Source organism: Podarcis cretensis, assembly GCF_951804945.1.
Source record: "Podarcis cretensis genome assembly, chromosome: 1".
NCBI classification, from domain to species: Eukaryota; Metazoa; Chordata; class Lepidosauria; order Squamata; family Lacertidae; genus Podarcis; species Podarcis cretensis.
The window spans coordinates 40,158,225-40,184,086 of NC_137170.1; the positions used below are offsets into that span (position 1 = coordinate 40,158,225).

A 25,862-nucleotide genomic window follows, 5' to 3' on the forward strand; every position below is an offset into this window, starting at 1 on the left:
AGAAGAAGGTATTGTTTGTGAGAAGTCCTTAAGTTGTGGAAGTCCTGCATTATATAGTTTCTGGCAAATGCTGAAACACACATCTTTACCTGACTTTTGACACTTGAGGCTTATATTTTTAAGACACAACTTATGTCTGTAATTTTAACTTGTTAAAACTGTTTTTAATGTTGTGTTTTAATATTAATATTGTATTTTGTTGTAACCTGCCCTGGGACCTTAGGGGAATAATGGGTCATAAATTGTGGTAATAATAATAATAATAATAATTTTCTAGACAACTTTTCTAAAAAATAAAGCAGTCAATTTGAACACTTTTACATGTATCCTATTTAAGAGAACTTATTTTTTTTCAGTATGGCAAATGTTGGTCTAATGTTTTGTTTCTGAAAGTGCGTGCTTTAAGAAGTGTTGTTCAGTTTCCTCCACATGTATTTTTTTTTATTTTTTGAGGCACAGAATGTTTCAAGTATATTTTAGATAATACTTACTTCCAAAAGATAAGGTTCCATTTCATCCAATGTTTTTCCTAGATGTTTATCTGGATCTAAACCTGCCAAGAGATGTTAAAATATATTTTAGAGAACAAAGTACTGCTTGGGCGTCAGAGATTACTTTTTCTTTTTTTAAGAAACCTTCTCCTTTGGCAAACAGTTCCTGTATATCAAAAATAATGTTGAGGCAAACATAGATGTTCTTAGCCACAACTCACTCTCTTATTCCCTTTGAACTGTTTTCCATCCTTGGGGAAAAATAAGTTCATTTCCTTTGCCCTGCACAACAACTGGAAAACACATTGTTTTACTGAGTGCTTTCCATTCAGAGAAATTTCAGCACATAAAAAGGAAAAACGGGGTGTACCCATTATGATAATGAAAATAGTCCAGGAGATTTGATAACCCCTAAACTGCATTCAAGATGTTAGTCTACAGGACCTCTTCCATGTTCTGTTATAGTAAGTATCAGAATTTGTAGACCTTTTAAAAATATGAAGCTGGCCTAAGCCTGCTACGGTCTGCTATAACTAAAGTTCAATAGGGGTTCCTTCCAAACTCTCAGTTTTCTAGAACTAGGTATAGAGGAGCAATCAGTTTTAGAGCAAGTTGTAAATAGAATGTAGCAGTTCTGACCTGATCAGACTTTGCTCACAATGGACTACTTCTTACACAAGGTTCCCTCTTATGTTTGAGCTGCACATACATTATTTATTAAAAGGCCAACTAATTATATGCAAAAGCACACCTAAAGAAATATGTATAAGGTAAAGGTAAAGGGACCCCTGACCATTAGGTCCAGTCGTAACCGACTCTGGGGTTGCGGCGCTCATCTCACTTTATTGGCCAAGGGAGCCGGCATACAGCTTCCGGGTCATGTGGCCAGCATGACTAAGCCGCTTCTGGCGAACCAGAGCAGCGCACGGAAACGCCGTTTACCTTCCCGCTGGAGTGGTACCTATTTATCTACTTGCAGTTTGATGTGCTTTCAAACTGATAGGTTGGCAGGAGCAGGGACCGAGCAACGGGAGCTCATCCCATTGCGGGGATTCGAACCGCTGACCTTCTGATCAGCAAGTCCTAGGCTCTGTGGTTTAACCCACTGCGACACATAAAATAGATAGAAAAAGATCAAATTCATGCTGTACTTTGTTTCTGCAGCATAATTTCATAAGCAATTTCTATAGTTATATGCATTGTTGTATATATCTGTTCATTAGCTGGTTACTTTAGGAAACCTGCATACATACATATGTGTGTGTGTAATATGCATATAATACAATATATTAATGCATAAAATATGCATGTAACATGCAGTAATGGCTCACTTTTTAAGCAGAAGGGGAAAAGGACATCTCACTTCTCATCAAGATGAAGGATCAAGAAGAGAATTGGCAAGGGGAATCCATGCTCAACAGTTATCAGAAAATTCCACCCTTTCCTGAGACTTTTCTTAGGATGGAAACAAAATGTGATGCTAATTGCATGGAAAAACTGCAATTATACATTGTTATGTAAAGAGTAGCAGCAGGGAAGCCTGTGCAGCCTCAGGACCAAGGAGATGAAGAGTTTAATTGTCTTTCTCCCCACCCCCATGACAAACATAGTATTTCCGAACCAGCTATTTGGTTTACAAGGGGTGCCAAGACAGGCTACCCATGAAAAGCAAATAGCAATTTTACATAACAAAAAAAAAACCATGCATGTTAACTGCATTATATAAATGGAGAAGAGCAACACCCTACTCGCTGCCCCAGCCTCTTTGTCACATCCACGTATTCATTCCCTGTGCCTTCTACATGTTGAAAAGCAACCTGATCTATAGATGGAGCTTCCTCATGGCAGGGCTCTTATTCACATGGGAAGCTTCCATGCATATGTCAGGATTATTATTTTTTAAATGCTTCTAAAACACTCTCTTCATCATATAATAGTGGGGCCAAGCACTGGAGTCAATGAAGAAGTAGCAAGCAAGGCTCTGTGTCCCATCCTCTGCCAATCCACATGATTGGAACAGGTGCCACATTTTGGGGTCATGTCTGGTGTCGTTGTTCCATTAGCATGAACAGATTTAGGGTAAGGATGGAGGAAAACTCCACTGTTCAAGGGTAAACCCTGGTGCTGATGAAATGAGAGACTTAGCCCTGCTTCAGATATAAGCGGAAGGCTATAATTGACATCACATCTAGTTTTACCTTTAGCTGAAGCAAAACTATAAAGAAAAAAAGCAACAACTCCAACAGCTCTTTTAGTGAACACTTGGAGTTTTCCATTTATATGACTGCAATGGATATGAATTAAAGCATGCAAAAACAAAACAACAAAAAAACCACCCCAAAAAGAACTGTCTTGCTAGATCAAAGCAATGGTTCATCCATCTAGTCCAGCATTTCACCATCTTATGGCAATCAGATGGGTGCCCTGTGGAAGGTACGAAATGTTTTGTTTTTCCCCAAAACCAAGCTGGGGTTGAAGATAAGCAGGAGGTGCTAGCAGACATTCAAATGAGACACTTTGAGTTGCTTGAAGGTTCTACCTAATTCGAAAGTGCTGGCTCCTGCCATGCTCATCTTAAAACTTACCTGATGCAGACATGGATAGTTTGACTAACAACAACTGTTCTTCTCTTCCTCCTCCACCTTGACGTCCTAATATTTACCAGATGAAGAGTCCTAGTTATTTTATATTTTGGTAGGTCTAATAAAGCTGCTACCTTTACTCTTTGATAATTTTGTTTCTTTCCTATACTTTTGATTGTGCCAGGATATAAGGTATCCTTGCTTCCTACCCCCAGTAAGGTTAATTTGGAATTGTTGTTGTTGTTAATTCTGCTCTCATGGAGACCGTGCTGTTTTATCTGCAGAATATGCTGCAAAATATACATTATCCATTATTGGAAAATCATTGTGTCGATTAAAGGATAATTTCTAAAACATGAGTTTTAGTTTTGTTGATTCTATCCAGTTATTGAAACATCAGCGTTCATAATATAAATGATGACAAATGTCAGAATCTCACATAATTTTTAATTATTGATGTTTTCCCTCCTAATAATGATGTTGCAATCAGGATTTTACTGTAAATAAAGCAAAGGAAGAACTACATAAAAGTCCATAATAGAATAAGAATTTATCAATCAATAACACTGCGTTTTTCCCTCTGTGGGATCAGCTGGGGTGGGGAGGAGGAGGCAACCTGGATGGGTGGATAAACCCACAACAAGGCCCAGGCCTTAGAAAGCTCCATGCAGAATTAGGAAATTAATTAAGAGGAAGAATCATAATTGCAGAGCTGACATCTATTTTACTTGACTTGCATGTATCAACGGGAAGCAATTATGATTCAATTAAAATATTCAGTTTTATTACTTTAGTGACTGACCTTGAAGTTAATGCCCATTTTATTTAATTGCATCATCTATGAATAAATGTTAACCCTAGCATGTTATGCCCCATTATTTTTAGTGCATTTTTCAACTCCCAAACTGAATTATATCAGTCAATTTATTATCCACTGTCAAGAAAGCAAGCGAAGCTTTATTTCTTGGAGAGAATTCCAGCACAGATAGGAGAAGCATCATGACAGGCTTGAAAATGCTGCTTAAGAATGCCAAGCAAAAGGAACTGTACTCCACAACTTTGCTGGCCTAGAGCTTCACTGTAAAGTCAGTATGTGAAGGTACTAGTTGCATAATGAGTCTAAAAAGCTATTTCTACTCTGCCTAATTTTTAATTAATGGGAACTGTATACTTCTCTTCTAACAACATCATTGTTTAAGAGTATCTTCCCAACCGCCATGCCAAAAGACAACTTTTGTAACTTTCTAGGACCTGAAGAAAATTTGAAACATTTTTAGAGGAAGAGAGGTAAGAGAAAATTTTGAAAAAACAGAATGAACACAAGTCACGTGCATAACACTTTAATGAAACTTAAATCCATGGGGCCAGAGCCAGCTAACGGGTCCCACAAGTGGAAACCCATGCAAGGACTTCCACTGGCGCAACAGGACTTTCCCCCCTCCTCTGCCCCCAAAATAGCACAAGGTTGGTGGTGAGGGGAGATTATGCCATCATGCAAATACAGAAATGCTTGCACTGATGGCCTCTTTTCCACTCAAATAAAACACACACACACAGACACCCCTCAGAAGTGAGCACTGCCTTTCAGCAGTCCTGTTGGAGATGGAATAATCCACCTAATATCTTAAAAAGTGTGGGTAAGGACTACTGGCATAGGACAGTTTTCTCCAATCCCATAATTATGCTCAGAAGAGAACTGATTGGGTATCAACTGGGTATTTGACAGCTATGGCCATTTCTGGACCGGGAAAGCCTTGCCACAGTAGGTCATGCATTGGTTACTTCAAGACTGGAGCGCGCTCTATGTGGGGCTTCCCTTGCATCTGATCTGGAAGCTGAAGTTAGTGCAGAATGCTGAAGCACAATTGTTGACAGGAGTATGGCCTTGTCAGCATATTACACCCATGCTCAGAGATCTGCACTGGTTGCCAATTTGCTACCCAGCCAACTTCAAGGTGTTACTATTGGTATAGAAAGCCCTTAACAACTTGCGACCCGTTTACCTACGAGATCGCCTTATGCCGTATGTGTCCATTAAGCCACTTCTATCAGTGGAATTGACACTGCTACAGGTGCCACATAATACCCGTTCCACATTTAAAAGAACTCAATTGTGCTTGAGTGGCAGGGCCTGCATTTTGGAACTCAGTGCTGACTGAGATCAACCTTCACTGCACCTTTTTCAGTACCTGCTAAAAACATTCAGACGCTACAGAATTCAGGTAATTTTAATCTGTTTTAGTATTTGAACCTTTGTATGGTTTAAAGTACGGTTGAGATTTTTTCTTGATTTTATTGTATTATCTTTTTGTTGACCACTTTGAGAGTTTTGGTTTTTTTTTTTTACAATCAAGCAGTGTATAAGTTTTATTAAATGAATGAATAAAAACATCATCTTGATCTGACAATGAAGTTTCGGAGACCATCAACGGCAATAGCTATTAATTTGTTCTCTGAATGGCCCTGTCAAATCAGCAAATGAAAAATGAAAACCAGGTCATCTGGTTGTGGTAAAGAAACCTCTACTAGAAGGAGGGACCTCTGATGTTGACTTCTGTATATTGGTTTTTCTTTGTTTCTTTCTCAAGCTTTAATAAAAAAATAGCTTTGAAAAAAGAGAAGGGACCAAATGTTTCACAACTCAAGTCACTTGTGCAGCACTCGTAAACTCAAACAATTTTAAAATTCTTGTATCACCATAAGATGTCAAGATGATCTGCAATTGCAACAGAATTCTGTCATGTTATACACCACCTAGCTGGAAAAGTTTTGATAAAATGCTGTTGCCCACTTGGCATCTTTGTCTTTGGCATCTTTGTCTTAGTTGCAGTTGCAGAGATCTGACCAAAATCTAGACGTAAACTAGCTGGAGCAAGCAAACTTGGTGCAGGTCAGGTAAAAGGTAAAGGTAAAGGACCCCTGACCATTAGGTCCAGTCGTGGCCGACTCTGGGGTTGCCACGCTCATCTCGCTTTATTGGCCGAGGGAGCCGGCGTACAGCTTCCGGGTCATGTGGCCAGCATGACTAAGCCGCTTCTGGCAAACCAGAGCAGCGCACGGAAACGCCGTTTACCTTCCCGCCAGAGTGGTACCTATTTATCTACTTGCACTTTGATGTGCTTTCAAACTGCTAGGTGGGCAGGAGCAGGGACCGAGCAACGGGAGCTCACCCCATCGCGGGGATTCGAACCACCGACCTTCTGATCAGCAAGTCCTAGGCCCTGTGGTGTAACCCACAGCGCCACCTGCGTCCCGCAGGTCAGGTATCCTGCCTCTATTAAGAAACAGCACAAAAATGCACATAATGAAGATGGCAGCTGTGAAATGGTTCTGAATAGGAATCTCATGTAGATAGAGAAGAACCATGTTCATTTGGCAACTATAGAGGGCACAAATCAGTTGCGGTAGGAGTAGATTCAGGTCTCGTGTAGGTGGAGGGGGGAAAAAGCAGAAAGACTGCAGAGGTCCTTTAAAATGTGTCTAGTGATGGGTTGTGAAAACACCATGGAGAATTCTGTGGGTGGATGATAAGCTGATATGACAGAAAGGGACTCTGACAGAAGGCATCAAAAAGTCGTGATGTTTCAGACTGCAGAGAATATCCTTCCAGGATACAAAAGGAAAGAAGCCACTTGAAGTCACTCAAGCTGAAAATACTTGCCATTTAAGAGAATAAGACCATTTAATGATGACTACCTAGATTTTAGAAGGACAAGTATTTACATCAAAGCTGAGTGGGATGGTTGCCCTTCAACACTGTTATTAAATGCAAAGGAGAAAGGATGGATGCTGCATTTGTATCCTTCTCGGGGGAAAAGAATCTCTGACGGAAGAAGGAACGTATGATCATACTGCAGGGGAAGGGCTATGTGTGCAAATGTCCTTTTAAGGAACGGATAAAATAGGAAATAGCCTACACCATATTGAAGACTCCATGCATTCTGCAAGTCTGCTGAATGACCCCATAGGGGAATAATCACGGTGGACAGCAATCAGTTCCAAATTTGCAGATCTGAATGCATGCATACCATTGTGAAGTGAGAATCATAGAGGGGACAAGTTTAGACATAAACCCTATTCCCACGTAGAAAGGGACTGTGGGGCAGCAATACGGGTGCCACCTTCAGGGCCATGCAGCTTTTCTGTCCTTCCCCTACAGATGCCCACATCCAGATCGTGCAATTCCAATCTACCAGACTTCCAGCTCCCACAGAGGTCTATGCACACAGGGGAAATGTCTCCCGCAGACCTGCAGATATGGATGTTGGGGCAGGGCCAACAGTTGAGCAAGGGCTGAGGGTAGCAGTGTGGCCCCATGGGCCCTTTCCACATGTAGAGGCCCTTCCTGTATACTCAGTTAGAGCTAAAGTGTGGAGGTGGAGGCATTGGAAATTAAATCACATACTTTGTTTCATTTCCAAAAGGTGAAAACCTACACAGAACAGTATTCACTAATGGAAAAAGGGGAGGGGAGAGAAAAGGGAGGAAATGGGTCAATTACACTATGGATGTTTGTTTAGACAAAATATAACTAACACTTGTAAATGTCTACATATACTTTTGGAAATCTAAATATAAGCAAAGCCCATCAGAAAACATAAGACAGATCACTGATTCCAGTTTTGGAGTTTGGATTTGATACCCCGCTTTATCACTACCCTAAGGAGTCTCAAAGCGGCTAACATTCTCCTTTCCCTTCCTCCCCCACAACAAACACGCTGTGAGGTGAGTGAGGCTGAGAGACTTCAAAGAAGTGTGACTGGCCCAAGATCACCCAGCAGCTGCATGTGGAGGAGCAGGGAAGCGAACCCGGTTCACCAGATTACGAGTCCACCGCTCTTAACCACTAAACCACACTGGCTCACTTTTATTCAGCCAATGTTATTTTGCTCCACTGAAACACCATACTGCAACAAAACTTCACAAACTCATACCTACCTTGAATGGCTTTAGGACAGAGTCACATTATTAAATACTGTTAGCTTGATCTTCCTCAAGGCACAGAGTAAAAAGAAAGTTGTCTGATTCTTGGAAGACTGCGCCCTTCACTGCCTCATTACTGCTTTCGAGGCATAGGCTATGGCGCACTGATCAACAAGGCTTGAGTTAATGTTCTTTATGAAGTTAAGTTACGAAGTAAAGTTAGAGTGCAAGCTCATCTGTTTATCACAGATCTCCCTCTCCTGAATTTCTACAAAAATAGGTTTTGCTAGAGCAAATGGCAAAGCAGAAGGGTACAATATGGTTAGCCACAGGAAGCATATATAGACTCCCAAGTTCTTTCAACATATGCATATGTAACAGAAGCAAAGGCTTCATATAGGAAGGAAAGTGGTAAAAAGCAAATTACTACCATGTCTTTCTCATGTCATCCCATCTGTTTTCATGCCACCAAAAAGACTACACAAGTGAATAAGGAGAGTCCAGAGTTATCCTGCAAGAATTTTGGGGCACATGCCCTCTTTATAAAAGTTTGTTATGATTTATGTACAAGGCAAGCAAAGTTACAGACTGATGCTGCAATCCCATGCAACCCTTCCTAGAAGCAAGTCCTACTGAATGCAATGAAGTTACTTCTGTGTAAACATGCATATGATTGTGCTGTATTATTTTATGCCAGTATTTTTTATACGTGGTAGAACTGTTGTCTTTATAATATGACATCTCTTCTGAAGATAGCAAAGTCCCAGAATACAGTGTTGTATCCAGATAAATCATTATGAAAGCAGAATGACTTCCTCTCTTGCAACAGAAAGGTCCACTGGACTCAACTGAAGGCTGTCTCTCCTGTACCCTACAAAGTTACTTGCCCTTCTAAGACCTAAAACCTAATCGCACGCACCATGTGTTAACTATTTCTTCGGTCTTCAGTCTGGATTCTGTCCTGATCTACTTTTTAGCTTTGCAAAACTGTAAAATGAGGCTACTTCTGGGAAGACCAACTGTTAAAACTGTGAAGCAACTAAAGTCCCTGCCTTTGAGCACTAGGCGGTGCTAATCTCACCTGGGTCCAGGATAGCCAGCACGGAAGATCTTTCCCTCCCTCTCATCTCCCTGTGCATCTCCCAAACTACCTCAGGGATTCCCACAACCCTCCAGAGCAGATTTGGGGATGGCGCACTGGGGCACACAGGAGAGAAGAGAGAAAGAGGACTGCTCAGTAACCACAGAAGCTGGCTTTCTGGGAGTAAAAACAGAAAACTAGGTTGGAGGGTGAATGTAATGGAGTATCCTGGAGAAAGGAATGGAGGACTAATGTGGCCACTGCAACAGACTGCACCGAACTTCTTTGTTACTTTGTGAATGCCTCTTTTCCTTCTCTTCCCTAGGTGGTGTGTGTGTGTGTGTGTGTGTGTGTGTAGAGCGGGTAAGGACACCCCACTAGATTATATTTATCTTATTCTGCTATAAACAGCCACACAGGAGAAAAAGTAGAGGAAAAGGTGAAAGTCAGCCTCAAAAGTACAATTTCCCCCCAAACACATCTGCCAAAGATCTTTCTTATTACTGTTAATACTGTGAACTGCGGTACTAAATGAATTGAAGTGACAACAGTATTGAGGAAATATGTCTGGGACAAAAAAGGTCAAGCACATTTACATTCCACGGTGCGAGAACAGACTGTGAAAGCTCTGCCTACCAGTGTAATTACTGTAGTATGTGCTGGTTAAGCAGCAAACAAGGGATTTAAAGGGGAGGGCAGGTATAGAAAGGGAGAAAAAGTAACATGATATCCTTTCCAGGCATCTAGATATTTTAACAAGAGAATATAATAATAGCTAGGAGTTAAAAGCCATCAGATACGCATGCAAGGCAAATCATTTAAACTAATTTTATAGAAGATAGGAGCCTTTCTGCGTATAAAGGCCACGTATTAAAATGCCTCCTCTTATTTCCAAGAAAGTTAACTATTAGGAAGGATAAAGGGAGAAATATATATTATGGTCACCAGCTTCATATATGCCATTGAAAAAGCTGTGATAAAGCATTTCCCATTAGTGAAAAAAAGAAGGGGGAAAGAGTGAAATGAAATGTTTTAGATGCCAACAGATGGTATTTCAGCTTTAATGTGCAATGACTACTTCAGGACCAAGCAATGCAAAAGCATGCTTAATTTGCTAAAAAGAAAACAGTCATCTCTCATGGTTAATTAAATGTAAGAGATACACTTGGATTATATCGGGGAAGGGATATTTATGGAGGAGAGAATTATCGGTGTGGATTCCCCCCCCCCCCTTGTGCAATTTGTCTTCTTCCACGTTTTATGTACCTTCAGCACGAGCAAGTATATAGTAAGGGAATACAACAGTTTCTTGTGGCTGCATAATAGTAGGGGTGCTAACAGTGGGCCAGGTCTGAGATGAAAAGTGGATGAGGATCATCCCCCCCCCTTTATCTTTGCCACCTCTTTCCTCTATATCAGTCTCTCTCTGTCTCTGTCTCTCTTCCTCTCTGCCCAGCCAGGACGGATGGCTCTTTGCCAGAGGTCAGAACTCATTGTCTGCAGAGGGCTTATGAAATTAGGACAATGGCAGCATGACGATGCTGAAGACCACAGGTTTACCTTCTCCACCATGAAGCGCTGGAAGTTAATACCAGTGATGAGCTCCAGTTCAGGCTGATGTGTCATGCATTCTTAGACTATACTGAGCACCCAGCAGACCCTAGGTAAGGCGTAGCACAATAAAGGATTAATGTATAGATGTAATCCATTTAGAAAGCAGTTATCCAGCATAGTTCCACTAAAGTGCAATGTTAAAACAGTTATCGAAATCTATTCTTCGCAGCAGTGACACTGAACTACCATGGTGCTATTACAGAAGCTAGTGCTAAAGGTGTCCATATGATAAAACTGCCCTTTTAAAAACTACCTTTTTTCGCCTATAAAGTGAGCATGGCTTTATTTTATATATATATGCACTTTAGACAGAAAGTCCCATAATAGTTCACATTCTTACAACTATGTGAGCCAATTCCAAAAGATGTAACAAGTAGGGCTGGAGATGAATCTGCTTAAACAATATGCTTCAGCAACTACCTACTAGTGTTAGGAGGCCTCTGTGGTATATTTACATTTGCATTACTGGCTATCAGGATTGTCCGGGCTTGAAGCAAGAAACTTCTACTCCAAAACCAGTACCCTTTTCTTTGCTGCCAGCTTGAGAATGCCTCTGTTCTATTTCTAGGGCACATGATAATCCTAAATCCCAATAGGTTGACTGGATCTTGCTGATATGTACAGGCGGAGGCAGGTGCGGACACATAGTTCCAGGGCACAGCTTTCACATTTGGCCTGAGCAGCAAGCTACTGATATGGGCCTCTGTCTGTCTCGAGAGACAATGGAGGAGCGCACCTTTGGGGGTGAAGTCAAATCGCTGGAGAGTTACAACCACCCAATATGGGAGAGACATATTTTGTTGCAGGTGGGGCAGATGAAGGCATCTGGTTGTGCTGCTGCATATGCACCAGAGCGTTTCTTCTCTCTGTGCTCCTCCCAGTGATCATTCCTCCTATGGACACATGATCTGACTGCCTCTCTCCAGGCACTGCGGTTGTCTGCAAGGGATTTCCACCAGACGGGGTTGATGTTGCCAGCCATCTTCACATTTGCAGCCATCTTTGTAACACGGAGTTGGTCTGCAAACAGGCCTGGTGCCTGAAGCCAGCTCCCCATAAAGCACGTCCTTGGAGGTCCTGCCATCTTCCATTCTGGGGACAAGACCAAGCCAGCGTAGAGGTTGCTGAGACAGAAGTGTGAACGTCCTGGGAATGTGGGCTTGGAAGACCACATATTGGTTTGAGACTCTGTCCTGCCTTGTGATGCCCACAATCTCCCTGACACAGTAGATATGAAAGGCATTGAGGTCTTGCTCTTGGCAGGTTTAAGTTGCCTACGGCTCACTTCAAACAAGTCTTAAATTATAAATCCTGCCTTCTCTGCTTGGTTAGCTGCACTTTGTTGCTGCCTCCTGCTCCACCTGATTTCTCTTCTTGCTTTTGACTTTTTCTAGCCTCTGTCTTCAGGAGCTACCCCATCTCTCAGCACCCTGACCATATCTCAAGAAACAAATAAATACTGGAATTCAGTAGAGAGCCGCTGGTATTGTGTAGGGACTAAGAGACTGGGCTGCATGTTGGTTTCAATCTTGCCTCTGTCACAAACCCTTTGTCCCTTTATGAGCTTCTGTGACTCCACCTGCAGTATGGGTGTGAATAATATTGACTTACTTCACAGGGTGTTGTAAGGCAGGGGTAAGCTAATGTAGTGTCTTCCAGAGGTTGCTGGACTCCCAGCTCCCATCAGACTTAGTCAACATGGCCAATATGGTAGGCACTATGCTAGCTACACAATACGTGTGGACACCTGAAAACAGTGACAATAATAAATACTATCACAATCATTTATTTTATTTATTTTTGTAGAGGAGGCAGTCAAGACCCACTAGTATAAGCTCATTCACTGGCAATAACACTCGCGAACCAACAGCAGAAAATGGCCGTTCACAGTAGTGCTAATATGAAAATGGTTTGCTTGTTGTGAGGGTGGAGAAAGAAGTTCCACTGAATTTCTGACTAGGAAAAGCCTGGAGGAAGCACACTAACCTCCTGAAAAGTAAAACTCCGAACTAACAAATATTAATTTGTAAATGTGGATTGAGAAAAGTGTTCTAAAATTAATGTGCATTTACCTGTATAATTATGTGTTGTCTGCAGTCTTACACCTTCCTACTAGTGTCTATTAAACTAATGGATACCAGAGCTATTGGAGGTTGTATGAGCATGCCAGTGTTGATGAATGTCACGCTCAAGTTACATATTTGCTTATTCCTTTAACATCTGCGCAATGTGCCATCTAATGCATTACCCCTCAGACTTTTAAAGGTGTTATTCCAAATACATTTACTGCAATTTAGCTTAAAAGCAGCTTTGATTATTCATCTAAAAGGTAAAGTGGTAACCCATACCTTAACTTCTGTGCCACTTGATACGTTAAACAGCCGCCATACCTTAAACCTACTTTAATAAAGCACACAATTATTAAGGCACTGCAGAATGGCCTCAGAGCATACAAGCGCCATTAAATTTGCTTACATCTAATTATGCCTGCCCTAGGCAGGTGAGAAATTTAGTCCGATAAGATCTTTCTACCTGTAGCCAAAGGAAAGAAAGAAAGAAAGAAAGAAAGAAAGAAAAAAGGGCAGCCGTTTTCTAATTACTATCTACAACTATTTATGGTATTTGTGCTTTAAAGGAGAACACCACAAAGGGCTCTTTGTGTATCAGCAAGCCTATTCCAACTTGTTCTAAGCTGCTGAGATACAAAGACAAGTTTATCTTGCTTAAGGGATGACACAGGTCACCAGCAATGTCACCCCTACGGTCATTTCCTGTATCGCTCAAGAATTACCCCTTTCTAAGGTTCGGTGTTTTATTTATTTTTATTTTTTTAAAAAAAGGTTTGATTTATATATTGAAACATAACTTGGCTGCTAAACAAATCTGATTGAATTATAATATCTTTGAAGGGGATCTTATAACACAAAAATAAAATCTCACCCGATCATCACAAAGCATAATCTGAATGACAGCCACTATACAGTATTAGTTATGCTTCATAGGTATACATAAAGCTTTGCAATGGTTCTGCTTCAAGAGTATACATTAAAACAATATCTCTCCTGAGACTAAGGCTGCAATCCTAACCCCATTTACTTTTGAGTAGACCTGGTTAGGATTGCAGTCTTACTCCCTAATTAAAGGGAAGACTCATACTGGAAGAACAGAGAGGGTGTGTGTGTGTGTTACCAAATCCAGCAAACGAGAAGAATCCACAATTTGTGACCAAAGGCAGATTTTTTTAGAATCCGTTATTTCTCTTCCTTTGTATAAATGTTAAGAAAGCACAGAATGAACCTATGATGGTCTAGTTTTACTGTTCACACCAGAAGTGCTGTAAAAATAAAATGATTCTGGCAAAGCATCATAGCTGAAGAAGAATTAACATTTTATTACTTCTTCTAATAGATACTCAAGTTCCAAACTAATATATTTTATATATAATAGCAAAGCTGAAGTTTTTCTGTTAACTCTTACCAATGTTACCCTTAAGACATGAACTCTTGCTTTCAGAAAGGAGGAAAAAGCAAGCACTTAAACAGAAACAGCTCAGCTCACAGATGACGACGATGAGGCTTGATTCATGCCAAGATTCTACAACACAATTTATCAGAAATATATTTTTATCCACCCATGTAGAACATATTCTTTCCTATTATACTGGTCATTCCTTGGTCTAATGGGCCACAAACCTCTACTGACCCCCAAAGGGAAAAGGTCCTTCTGTCAAATTTTATACCTAAACCCTCATCTAATACTTTTATGTGAAAGATTGCTCAGAGGGCTGTAATTTTGAAATGATGCATTGGTCTATTAATATTTTTCTCATCAGTTTGTGTGGTTAGAGAACCCACATGCCATTCAATAAATGCAGCTTCAATACAGTGCTTAGACAGATCTTTGTGACCGGTCAAAACCATCTTCCATAATAGGTGAGCTCAATGTTAAAATTACAATTTGTCCAATGAAAGTAAAACAGTGTATTGATTCAAAATGCAATAGTGAAACCACACTTTCCTAAACACCTTCAGACGCACACTTCCCTGTATGCAGACACATGTTCAGTGACCTTTTTTTATATGCTACTGTAAATAATTATTTTAGCCCAGCCTTTTCTAGCCCAGTGCCCTCCAGATTCTACTTGGGACAATTCCCATCAGTCCCAAACAACATGGCCACAGGAGTTGCCGTCCAAAACATCTGCAAAGTACCAGGTTAAAAAGATGTTTTAGGCTTACATTCAAATTTTCAACTTGCCGTGAGCAAAAACAAATGCCCTGAACCCAAGTATTAGCAGAGCCAAAAGTGCAACTGCATTTTAAAAAAAACCCAACAACCTTTGACTGGGTTCCCCTTTGCCTGCTCCTTAAGGAAGAATGGGAAAATAGCCATTTGAACAATCTGATAGGAGACAGGTAGAATGGGAGAGGGTAGCATTGAATCAGCAGGAAGAGAGCATCTACAACAAAAGCAGGTGTGAGCCTTCAGCCTCTCACTAATTAGTTGCAAAGTTATATATTGATTGCTGTTAGTAAAGTTTTTACTTAAACCCTTTCATCAAAGTCGATTCTACTTTATAGAGATAATGGTCCAATGTCAAGCCATCCATTTGTATCACTCATATGAGCGAACTGTAAACTGTTGCATTATGTATGAACCTTTATTGAAAAACACACTCACTTAATAATGATGGCTATGAAAAGAGCTTCTCGCTTTTTCACTGTCTAGTGTGAAAAATATTTATCACAGTGAAGTTCAATTAATTGTTTAAATATATAGTCAGGGAACTGAAGTTCTTCATATTTCTGTTCCGTAGTTCACCTCTGCTTGGTACAGTTTTATTTTACCAGCTACATCTTATCCACAAAACAGATTCTGGTGTCTCCATAGCTATCTACTGTATGCATGTTTTCTCTTTCTATTTCTATTTAAGTAAAACCAACTAGTGCTAATAATAATAATGATATTTATACCCCGCCTGGGTTGCTCCAGCCACTCTGAGTGGCTTCCAACACATAGAAGTATAATAAAACATCAAACATGCTTCACCTTAGTAATTATTCTAGTTCTGATTCTTACCAAAAGCTGCTACTTTTATGATTATAGCTTGAAGGTTCGAGGAGATCATTTCTCTGAGCAAAGTTTCCTGGTTCTGACGCCAAAGGTAAGCCAATGGTTGCAGGGTAAGCCTCTTGCACCTGTTTGAACAAAGGAAAAAAATGGCTGTTATTATGCTCTTGCACCCAAACCCAGACTATTAAACCTTTAACCAAATTTCTCATGACCTTCTGCAATCAGATATAGATATTTCCAGAGCTTTTCTTCTGGGGGGACGCATACCCCTAAACATTTTGTGAAAGCACTGGATATTTCCCAAGACTGCTACCTTTTAATCTATGATAGTCCATCCATTTACTTATCCATGGGACTAAAGGAGAAAGATGTCAAGTGGTTTTATGGAAAATAGAGGGTGATACCTAATTAAGTCACAGAAGAGAGCCACTGAAATCAATGGACAAAAGTGTTTGAAGTCCACTGATTTCAGAAGATTTACGCTGAGGAGAACACTGTATATCACCCATAGTGTAATCAAGGGCATCTGGCCATATCATTTTGAATTTTAAATATGGAAACACAACATGAATCTTTGGGGTCATTATTGCTCTTCAATTTTTTAGCTATTTCAGCTTTCAAAGTGGATTTGCTTTGGATCTACAGGGACACATTCACTTGCAAAATCCTCATTCTGTTTTGGTTCTCAGGGGAAAAAGCATAACTGCTGCTCTTTGCCCTTTCCTTAAATGGGACCTTCCATAGCCTCTTTTCAGAAGATACTGGCTTTTATTCTATTTAGCCATGAAGCTCATTTTGTGACCTTCGACTACTCATTATCTCTCAGCCTAACCTGCCTCATAGGGTTGTGATGAGGGTAAAATGGAAGGGAAAGAATTTGAGTACTTGTAAGTCAGGTATGAATGAGTAGGGCTACTTTCGGTGCCTCTCAGAAACTGCAGAAGGAAACTGCTCATCAACTGCCTACTCCACGAACACCTATTGACACACAATTTGTTTTCCTGTGGATAACTCTGAAACAGCAAGTGTGCCCTGGCAGACAGTTTCCTAACAAATCAGAGGGTCCAAGGAAAGTTATATAGTCACGAAACCAATTTCTTGCTTTTTAAAAAGGGGGAAATAAGATAAAGTCAGCATACCCCTTAAGGACTGTCTACGCCAAAAATCTATTAATTATAATTCACCTGAATGAAGCCAATTTTCCAAGTAATAAAGTCAACATTTATAATTTAGCCTTATATGTACTCAAAATATCACTGGAATACTAAATACCACTTGGGATCACTGTACTAAGCAATATTTATTCAGCTTAACTGATACACATATTTAGACAATTCACGCCAAAGCGCCGCAGGAAAGGATGGGCTTAGGTTCCTGAAGCCTGCATTGTTAGAGACAAGGATTTATATAAAATAGGGAAAATGCAATGCTCTTATCTTCTCTTTGTCTAGTAGGATGCATTCTTCTCAAGGTTGGCTTTTTATTTTACACATTGTAAATTTGTGACAACACCCATACAATTATATATTTAGAAGCATACAAAAAAAATTAAAATGAATTGAACAGACCTAAAGCAAACCCTTCCCAGTTAAGCAGCCAAGCTCACATATAATGCACCGCTAGATCTTGATAAAGAACAATTTTGTGAACAGTCTGCAGCACAATAGGCTAAGAAATAGCCCTAAAAAACATCCCTGCCTTGAAAATGTGGAGGGGGAAATAGAGATTTTAGAATTACAGACATGTTAAATGCACTCTAACAGGTCTCAAGTCCTTTAAAACTCCTCATAATTAAACACTGTATTTATGAAAAGTGATATGGAAACCGATCATAAATTTAATAATGCTGTTTCAATAGCCTGGGTCTAGATTTTGCCTTCTGCAAACAGAAGGGTGGCTGCCATTCATGGAAGCCTTTGAATCTAGAAGAAATCCCACTTGTGGAATGGGAGAGGATACAATTTTTGTCAATTCTTCCTTCCACCTGGAAATTCGCTCCAGGGGATTAGGAGACCTCTGGGAACAGTATGCGAGGGACTGAGTCCTACGGGTGAACGGACAACTGGCAATAATCGCCTTCCTCACTTTTGGCCTCACTGAGGTCCAGCACTGAGGGCCTTCTGGCAGTTCCCTCACTGCGAGAAGCCAAGTTACAGGGAACCAGGCAGAGGGCCTTCTCGGTAGTGGCACCTGCCCTGTGGAACGCCCTCCCACCAGATGTCAAAGAGAACAACAACTCCCAGACTTTTAAAAGACATCTGAAGGCAGCCCTGCTTAGGGAAGCTTTTAATGTTTGATGTATTACAGTATTTTAATATTTTTTGGGAAGCCGCCCAGAGTGGCTGGGGAAGCCCAGCCAGATAGGCAGGGTATAAATATTAAATTATTATTATTATTATTATTATTATTATTATTATTATTAGCAAAACACCTAGGAGATTCTACCACCAGTGCAGGGAAAACCAGGATCCAACCAATATAATTTTATAATGAGCTAACACAGCTGAGCCCTGCTAACACATTTCCCTTAAAGAATCAAGGTGCAGAAAATTGCCAATATCAAATACATTGAACCTAATAGCTATACCAACCAGCGGTATGTTCTGTTTCTCAGGTTCCAATTTCCTATATGTGCTTCTCTTTACTATTGTAGGTATTCAACATATTTCAAGCAGACCTTATTTCAATAAACAAAATTTTAAAACCCTACTTTTTGGGATTTTAAAATGGAATTCAATGTTCGATCTTAAAATGACAAATCATGAGTAAGAACTTAATTATCTAGTAAACAAGCACATTTTTAAACAAGGGATACATAGACATTTCTGAATAAAAGTAATGTTAGTTGAAACACTAGACGCACACACAACATACGTATCCCTTCTATAGACACTGAACTAATAAACAAGAACATAGGTTTTTAGTGTTATTACCGTGAATAGCCCTATTGACTTAAACAGGATTACTCACTCTAGTGAAGTTAATAGTGTAAGATTATGAAGTATGGGGATGGAGAAGTGTGTTCCGTTTTCTAGCAAAAATAATATAAAATAGCATGAAGTCTAGCATAAAGTGAATTTTGTTATAAAATAAATTGGAAAGCTTTAATGGTTCTGCCGTGTGGTAAAATTGGAACTTCCTTTATTATATATTTTATTCATTCATTTATTTATTTTTAAGTGGAAACATGGGCTGGGATCCAAAGCCTTACCTTTGGAATACTCAGCAATTTCAATACACCTGGTGTTTTTTTATTTTTAAGTTTTCTCCCCATTTAACCAGCAGTTCCCTGAACCATGTTGCATACATTTTTGAAACTTCTCTCAATTCAATTCACCATGCAGCACAGAAGATGCTGTTAAGAAAACTTTAGTATGAAACTTTACTGGGCTCACTGAAGTGGTTGAGTTTTGGTCAATGATTTAAGTCAAGTTACTGGCTTCCATATTTTATTTCATTTTATTTCATACAGAGAGAGAGAGAGAGAGAGAGAGAGAGAGAGCAGTTTATATCCTGTGCTGTGACTAGGCAGCCCCTAACAAGCAACACAGCATCCAATCCATAATTACAATTTCGGAACATCTCTTCACAGCTATTTCCTCTCATAAGAAGTACAGTGGTACCTCAGGTTACATACGCTTCAGGTTACATACGCTTCAGGTTACAGACTCCGCTAACCCAGAAATAGTGCTTCAGGTTAAGAACTTTACTTCAGGATGAGAACAGAAATCGGGCTCCATGGCACAGCAGCAGCATGAGGCCCCATTAGCTAAAGTGGTGCTTCAGGTTAAGAACAGTTTCAGGTTAAGTACGGACCTCCGGAACGAATTAAGTACTTAACCTGAGGTACCACTGTAGTAGTGATCACCAGTTTGAATGTAGTGATCACCAGTTAGACCAATTCCTGGAAGTTAAGGCTATCAATACCTACCAACTGCTATAGCCATGCTCCACCTCTGCTCATAGCTGTCAACAGTTACAGATAGGTATCTGAAGAAGTGTGTATGCACACGAAAGCTCATACCAAGTACTAACCTAGTTGGTCTTTAAGGTGCTACTGGAAGGAATTTTTTTATTTTGTTTTGACCATAGCTGTCAACTTTTCCCTTTTCTTGCAAGGAATCCTATTTGGAATAAGGGAATTTCCCTTTAAAAAAGGGAACCGTTGACAGCTATGCCTCTGCTGTCAGAGGTAGCATGACCCTGACTACTGCTAGTTGCCAGCCATGAGTGCAGAGAATGCTGTTATGCTCCGATTCTTCTTACATGCTTTCTATAAGTTGCCTAGTTGCCACTATGAAAACAGGATGCTGGGCTAGATGGGCCATTGGCAGATCCAGCAGACTCTTCTTGTGTTCTTATGCACAGTTTAAAAGACAACCAAATGGCCAGAATCATTCCCTAAAAGCATTCCTTAAAAATATGTCCTTACTTGCCTTTGAAAAATCAACATGGAGCTTGCCTGATGAGTCTCTAGCGAGATAGTTCTATAGCCCTAAACTGCCTTCGTCTGAAGCAGCTGAAACACCACATTGTCTCACGTGAACCTACCATCAATTTTGTCGTCTTCCAAGTGCCTGCCATTCTGAAATAGGGGGATGGCTACTGAAGACAGCCTTTTCTGTGGTGGCACCCGAATTTTGGACATGTTTGACTGGTGCCAATTTTGTTCTATTTCACATGCCACGTGAAATCCATCCTATTCTCCTGAGCTTTATGTGGTACTTCAGCTGTCTTTTCTACTTTCATTTGCTGGTTCTGCTATTTGATACCGCAGGTGGGTTTTTACAACTGCATTTTATTGTGTACTTTTTAATATAGGTATGTATAAGCTATTTCTGAGGCAACTTTACAGAAAGTTTAAACATTTCCAGAAATAAACAGCTAGTGCTGGTGTGGCCATTGAAAAGGTCCTGTCTATTTGTAAAATGGTTATGCAATTATGTATCTCACACATCCTACAGTAACTACAACCAAAATATTTCAAACTGTGAAATGTTTTCAGAAGCTTAAGACAGCTTGAAGAAAATGTTCCACCAACAAATTCTTCTTCTGCATCAGTAAAAGGAAGAAACGGCGACTGCACTTCCAGCAACATCTGCTACTATACGAAGTAGAAATAAGACCAGCTGAATTGAATGGAACTCACATTTGTGTAAGTGAATGTGTGAATTTGTACATTTTCTCCCGTAAGAGGCCACAGGAGCTACCATCACATTACTAAACTAAAATCAAGCTTAATTACAACAAACCGTATGTACAAACTACTAATTGACAATATAACCATCAAACAGGTTAAATCATGACTAAGACATCAAAACCTAAGAACCACGCCCCTTGTAAACCTACCAAGTCTATCCTACATACCAGTGGTATACCCTATTGGTGGTCCACGGACCCCAGGGGGTCTGATACCCCCTGGGATACCCACCCTGGGGTCTAATACACATACCCATCAACTGTCTGGAACATCCAATTTTGGATGGCCATGCTCTCTTGTGAGAGCACAGCGTCCCAGAACACGTGAGATTGTGGCCAGACACGCCTCTCACATGAGATCGTGGTGCCTTAAAAAAAGTGGTTTTGGACACTGTGCACTCCCACAGGTCACGTGACTCATGCAACAGCGCAGCCTAGAAGACGTGCCTCTTGGTTTTGCGCTGGGACATGTTGGAGGGTACGGTGGTGCCATTCACAGAACTAAAACTACCACAGATGTATCAACATTTTCAAAAAGTAGGGGGTCCATGGCTTGGCTTTTGAACAACAGAGGTTCCACAGTACTTAGCTAATTGGGAACAACTGCTATATACCTTGGGACGCGGGTGGCGCTGTGGGCAAAACCTCAGCGCCTAGGACTTGCCGATCGCATGGTCGGCGGTTCGAATCCCCGCGGCGGGGTGCGCTCCCGTCGTTCGGTCCCAGCGCCTGCCAACCTAGCAGTTCGAAAGCACCTCCGAGTGCAAGTAGATAAATAGGGACCGCTTACCAGCGGGAAGGTAAACGGCGTTCCGTGTGCTGCGCTGGCTCGCCAGATGCAGCTTGTCACGCTGGCCACATGACCCGGAAGTGTCTGCGGAGATGAGCGCACAACCTTAGAGTCTGGCAAGACTGGCCTGAACGGGCAGGGGTACCTTTACCTTTACCTTTACTGCTATATACCTTGGAGGAATTCCACTGAACTCGGTGGCCTTAGTTCTTAGTAGAAATGCATAGGACTACACTGTAAAGGGATGGCTAGTGAGGTTTACTCACTAGATCAGGCACCCCCAAACTCATCCCTCCAGCTGTTTTGGGACTACAATTCCCATCATCCCTGACCAATGGTCCTGTTAGCTAGGGATGATGGGAGTTGTAGTCCCAAAACAGCTGGAGGGCCGAGTTTGGGGATGCCTGCACTAGATGCTAGAAGCCTAGTCCTGAGATCTTTGTAACTGAAGATGCCCATACAGATATCTTCGGCCTAAGTTCTATTTATTGAAGTGGAGAGAGCAAATTCATACACAGAAATGAATGTGTATGCAAACTGGCATTGTTCATTGAAATGAATGTGGGAGCTTCCCTTGTCGGGAGACGCCATTTTGCAGCTCATCTCAGGTGCTGCAACTTATTTTCCCTTCTATTTGTTATTGATCGCTCTTCAGTTTCAAATAAATTTATTTTCATGAACTCTCTCACACACACCCCTTAACGTTGGCTGTTTCGGCATGGTTCTATTTTCTCTTGATTTATGTTCTTTCTGGTATTCCCGCTTTCCCTTATTTTAAATCCCTTGGTTTTGCTTTTTGCTGCTATTCCACAGATCCTGCTCTTGTTCCTTTCTACTGAACTTGCCTTCTCTAGACACCTTCACACACAAGTAGCATACGAAAGGGCTTCTCCCACTTGTTCCCTCATATTCTTTCCTACCACCCTTACATAGACTGCACACAACATGACTTCTCTTGGGCTTTGTTTCTTGGTTTGGAGAGAAACAAATCGTGTGTAGCACTAACCTGGGGCCATGCTTCATTTCATTCCAGCACAGCAAAGGAAGGAAGGGTGGACCCAATCCGAGCAGTGTGCACAAAGCAAACCTAGCTTATCATGATGTGTGAACTACCGCTAACCCTTCTTCAGTCTTCTAATCAGGTACAAGGAGTGTCATTACCACTTTTGGTTTTCCTAATCATATGTATACAATTCAAAAACTTGCCCTTTACTGTCTCTTGCAACTAACAAAATATCAAGCCAAGTCTTTGTTCTCTTTTGCCTTGAGTATTGCATTTAATTGGTCATACCATTCCCTACCTTTCTTTATTAAGTTTTCATAGAGGACAGCGCTGCTTGCTGAATTTTTCTCGCCTATTCTGTGATCATATTTATGCTGTGTCTCTATCCCCACTGGCTTCTAAATTTTTATCGTCTTTAGTTAAATTTATTTTCTTAACATCCAAAAATCTGCATAATGCAGTTCCTTTTCTTCTTCTCTTTTTTCAGTCCATATTCCTTAGACAGTGCAGAAACCATTTCCCTCCTGAACACTGCTCAATACATTTTAGGCATTTAATATGCCTGAAACTTTAAGTCAGGGTTCTGACACCAGAGGTCTTCAGACGTTGGGCTACAACTTCTGCAATCCCTGAATATTGACCATATTAGCTGGGACTAAGGGGAGATGGAGTCCAAAAACATGATGAAGGTTAGTGGTCCTCCATTCCTGCTATAAACAGTACTTAATTTTTAAACAGCAATAAGTACCATCACAGGTTAAATAAGCAATTCCATGTTTCCACGCTCATTTCTTCACTCATTACAACAGGAGTGAAAACCTGCACTCGTAGGAGGGCATCTAGATGTCCATAGGTGAACCTTATGCCAAAATTGCCGCTGTCCAGGCATAGACTGCAATAGCCTACAATGGTTCTCACCTTCCTCTTCACTCAAATGGAAGCAGATGGACAGAATATAAATACAGTGGTGCCCCGCAAGACGAATGCCTCGCAAGACGAAAAACCCGCTAAACGAAAGGGTTTTCCGTTTTGGAGGCGCTTCGCAAAACGAATTCCCTATGGGCTTGCTTCGCAAGACGAAATGTCTTGCGAGTTTTTCCGACTTTTTTTCCTCCCCCCGCCCTTTTTCTAAGCCGCTAAGCCGCTTATCTGCTTATTCGCTAAGCTGATAAGCCGCTAAAAGCCGCTAATAACGCTAATCCGCTAAGCCATCAATGGGCTTGCTTCGCATGACGAAAAAACCGCTAGACGAAGAGAGTCTTGCGAAGCACCACTGTATAACCTACAGAAAGGTGAAGTGTGGGCCACAAAAAAAATGGATGCACCTCTAAAGGAGATATTTTAAGAAGAGTCCATTCTAATCTGACAGCAGCATCTTACAGGCATAGAGGAAAAAAACAAAAATAATAAAAATTCCAACTACATCCTAGGTACAATCCTTTACAAGCAAAGTGTACATTAAAAGCATGCACTGCAGTATTTCCCCAATAAGAGGAATGATATTTGTCCAATCAGACCTTTCATCCTCAAGCAAACCATTTTTACCCAAGTCTCAAAAACATCCCACTGACTCCAAGCAAAGTAGCCAATGGGCAAAGCAATACAAATACGCAAGCCAACAAAAACATAAAAATTGGAAGGATTAAAGCTCTTTCCCAATTTTATGTTACCTAGTATAGAAGAATTGTACAGCAGCTTTAATTCACATTCAATGTAGATAAGTACACAAAGAAAAAAAACCAATCTTCAGTTTGTGAAGTATGTACAAATAGCATGTTGCAATTCATGTTCTATTTTACACAATCCTTTTAAAATATATATATATATTTGCTATTCTGTTTTATCATATCATCAATGCATTATATGTTACAGTCAGACACATAATAATAATAATAATGTAAATAATAATACTAACATAACTTATTCCTCGAATTTAACTGACTCTTATAAACCTTAATTTTAACTTCCCTTCTACTCTTTGGTTTTTGACTATGTTTTCTTATTCTACTAAATTAGTTTCATATGTTACACTGTCTCACTTTGTCACATCTATTGCTGAGTACTATTTTTTTCAGTCTGTTACACTTATTTTCTTGTTATAATATTTCTGCATATATTCTATATATAATGTCTAGTCCTCTTTTAAATTCTGACCATCTTTATCTCTTAATCTATTTGTCATGCTGGCAAGTTCTATATATTCTAATATTTTAAGGTGCCATTCTTCTCTTGATGGTACTACATCAGTTCTCTACTTTTGTGCTACTAGCTGTAGTCACATACATCCATAGATTAGTTTGATTTGTTTGAATTTCTATTGTTACTATTCCCAGAAGGAAAGCTTCTGGGTTTTTAGGAAACATTATTTTAAACACTTTCTTAAATTTGTTATAAACCATCTCCCAGAATTCTTTTATTATTCTATAAGACCTACCATGAGTGATAAAATGTGCCAATTGTTTCTTTACATTTCTAGCATAGGTCAGTTTTAGTTCTAAACGTTTTAGCTAGTTTACTTGGCGTCAAGTGGGCCATTATTAAACAGTTCTCTTTCAATGCATAATTAGCAGTGAATTTTAAATTCCTTTTCCACAAATGTTCCCACAGGTTTGGATCAATATTATGATCCACATCTTGTGCCCATTTGATCATAGATGATTTCACAAATTCTTCTTTAGTTTCCCAATCTAATAATATCCTATACATTTTAGATAAATTTTTAACTCTGGATCTTAATATTTCTTTTTCAAAATTCTGATGGTTTTTCTGGAATCCTAACTTGATTTAAGTGCACATTTTTTATTAAAAGCAGCAATAGCTTAAAGGTTCTTTTATGACTTGCTTACCATGCATTGTAACACAGAGAGTAATTTTACTTACACGTCTTCTACACGGACCCGTTGGTAGTCTGAAAGAATGGCCCCTACAGAAACACCTTCTACACCCTCCTCATCCTGAAATGGAAGAGATACACATAAAAACCAGTAAAAATAAGTTAATGAAGTATTCAATAACATGGATTGTATTGACTTTCACTCAGCCTTAGGTATGAAAACGGAAAAACATGACAACTGAAGTCCATAATCAGAGACACAACTCTGCCCAC

The 25,862-nt window shown here is 40.2% G+C and overlaps 1 protein-coding gene across 5 annotated transcripts in view; it reads right to left on the bottom strand.

The window, feature by feature from the left end:
* Positions 1-25,862, bottom strand: part of DPH6 (diphthamine biosynthesis 6) — a 228,915-nt gene that overhangs the window by 155,280 nt on the left and 47,773 nt on the right. For all 5 annotated transcript variants that reach the window (XM_079954618.1, XM_079954619.1, XM_079954617.1 and 2 more), the window contains exons 4-6: positions 25,637-25,710; positions 15,771-15,889; positions 492-553 (exon numbers count right to left, since the gene is read on the bottom strand). In XM_079954618.1, coding sequence (XP_079810744.1) covers positions 492-553; positions 15,771-15,889; positions 25,637-25,710 — 255 coding nt within the window. The remainder of the gene's footprint in view (positions 1-491; positions 554-15,770; positions 15,890-25,636; positions 25,711-25,862) is intronic.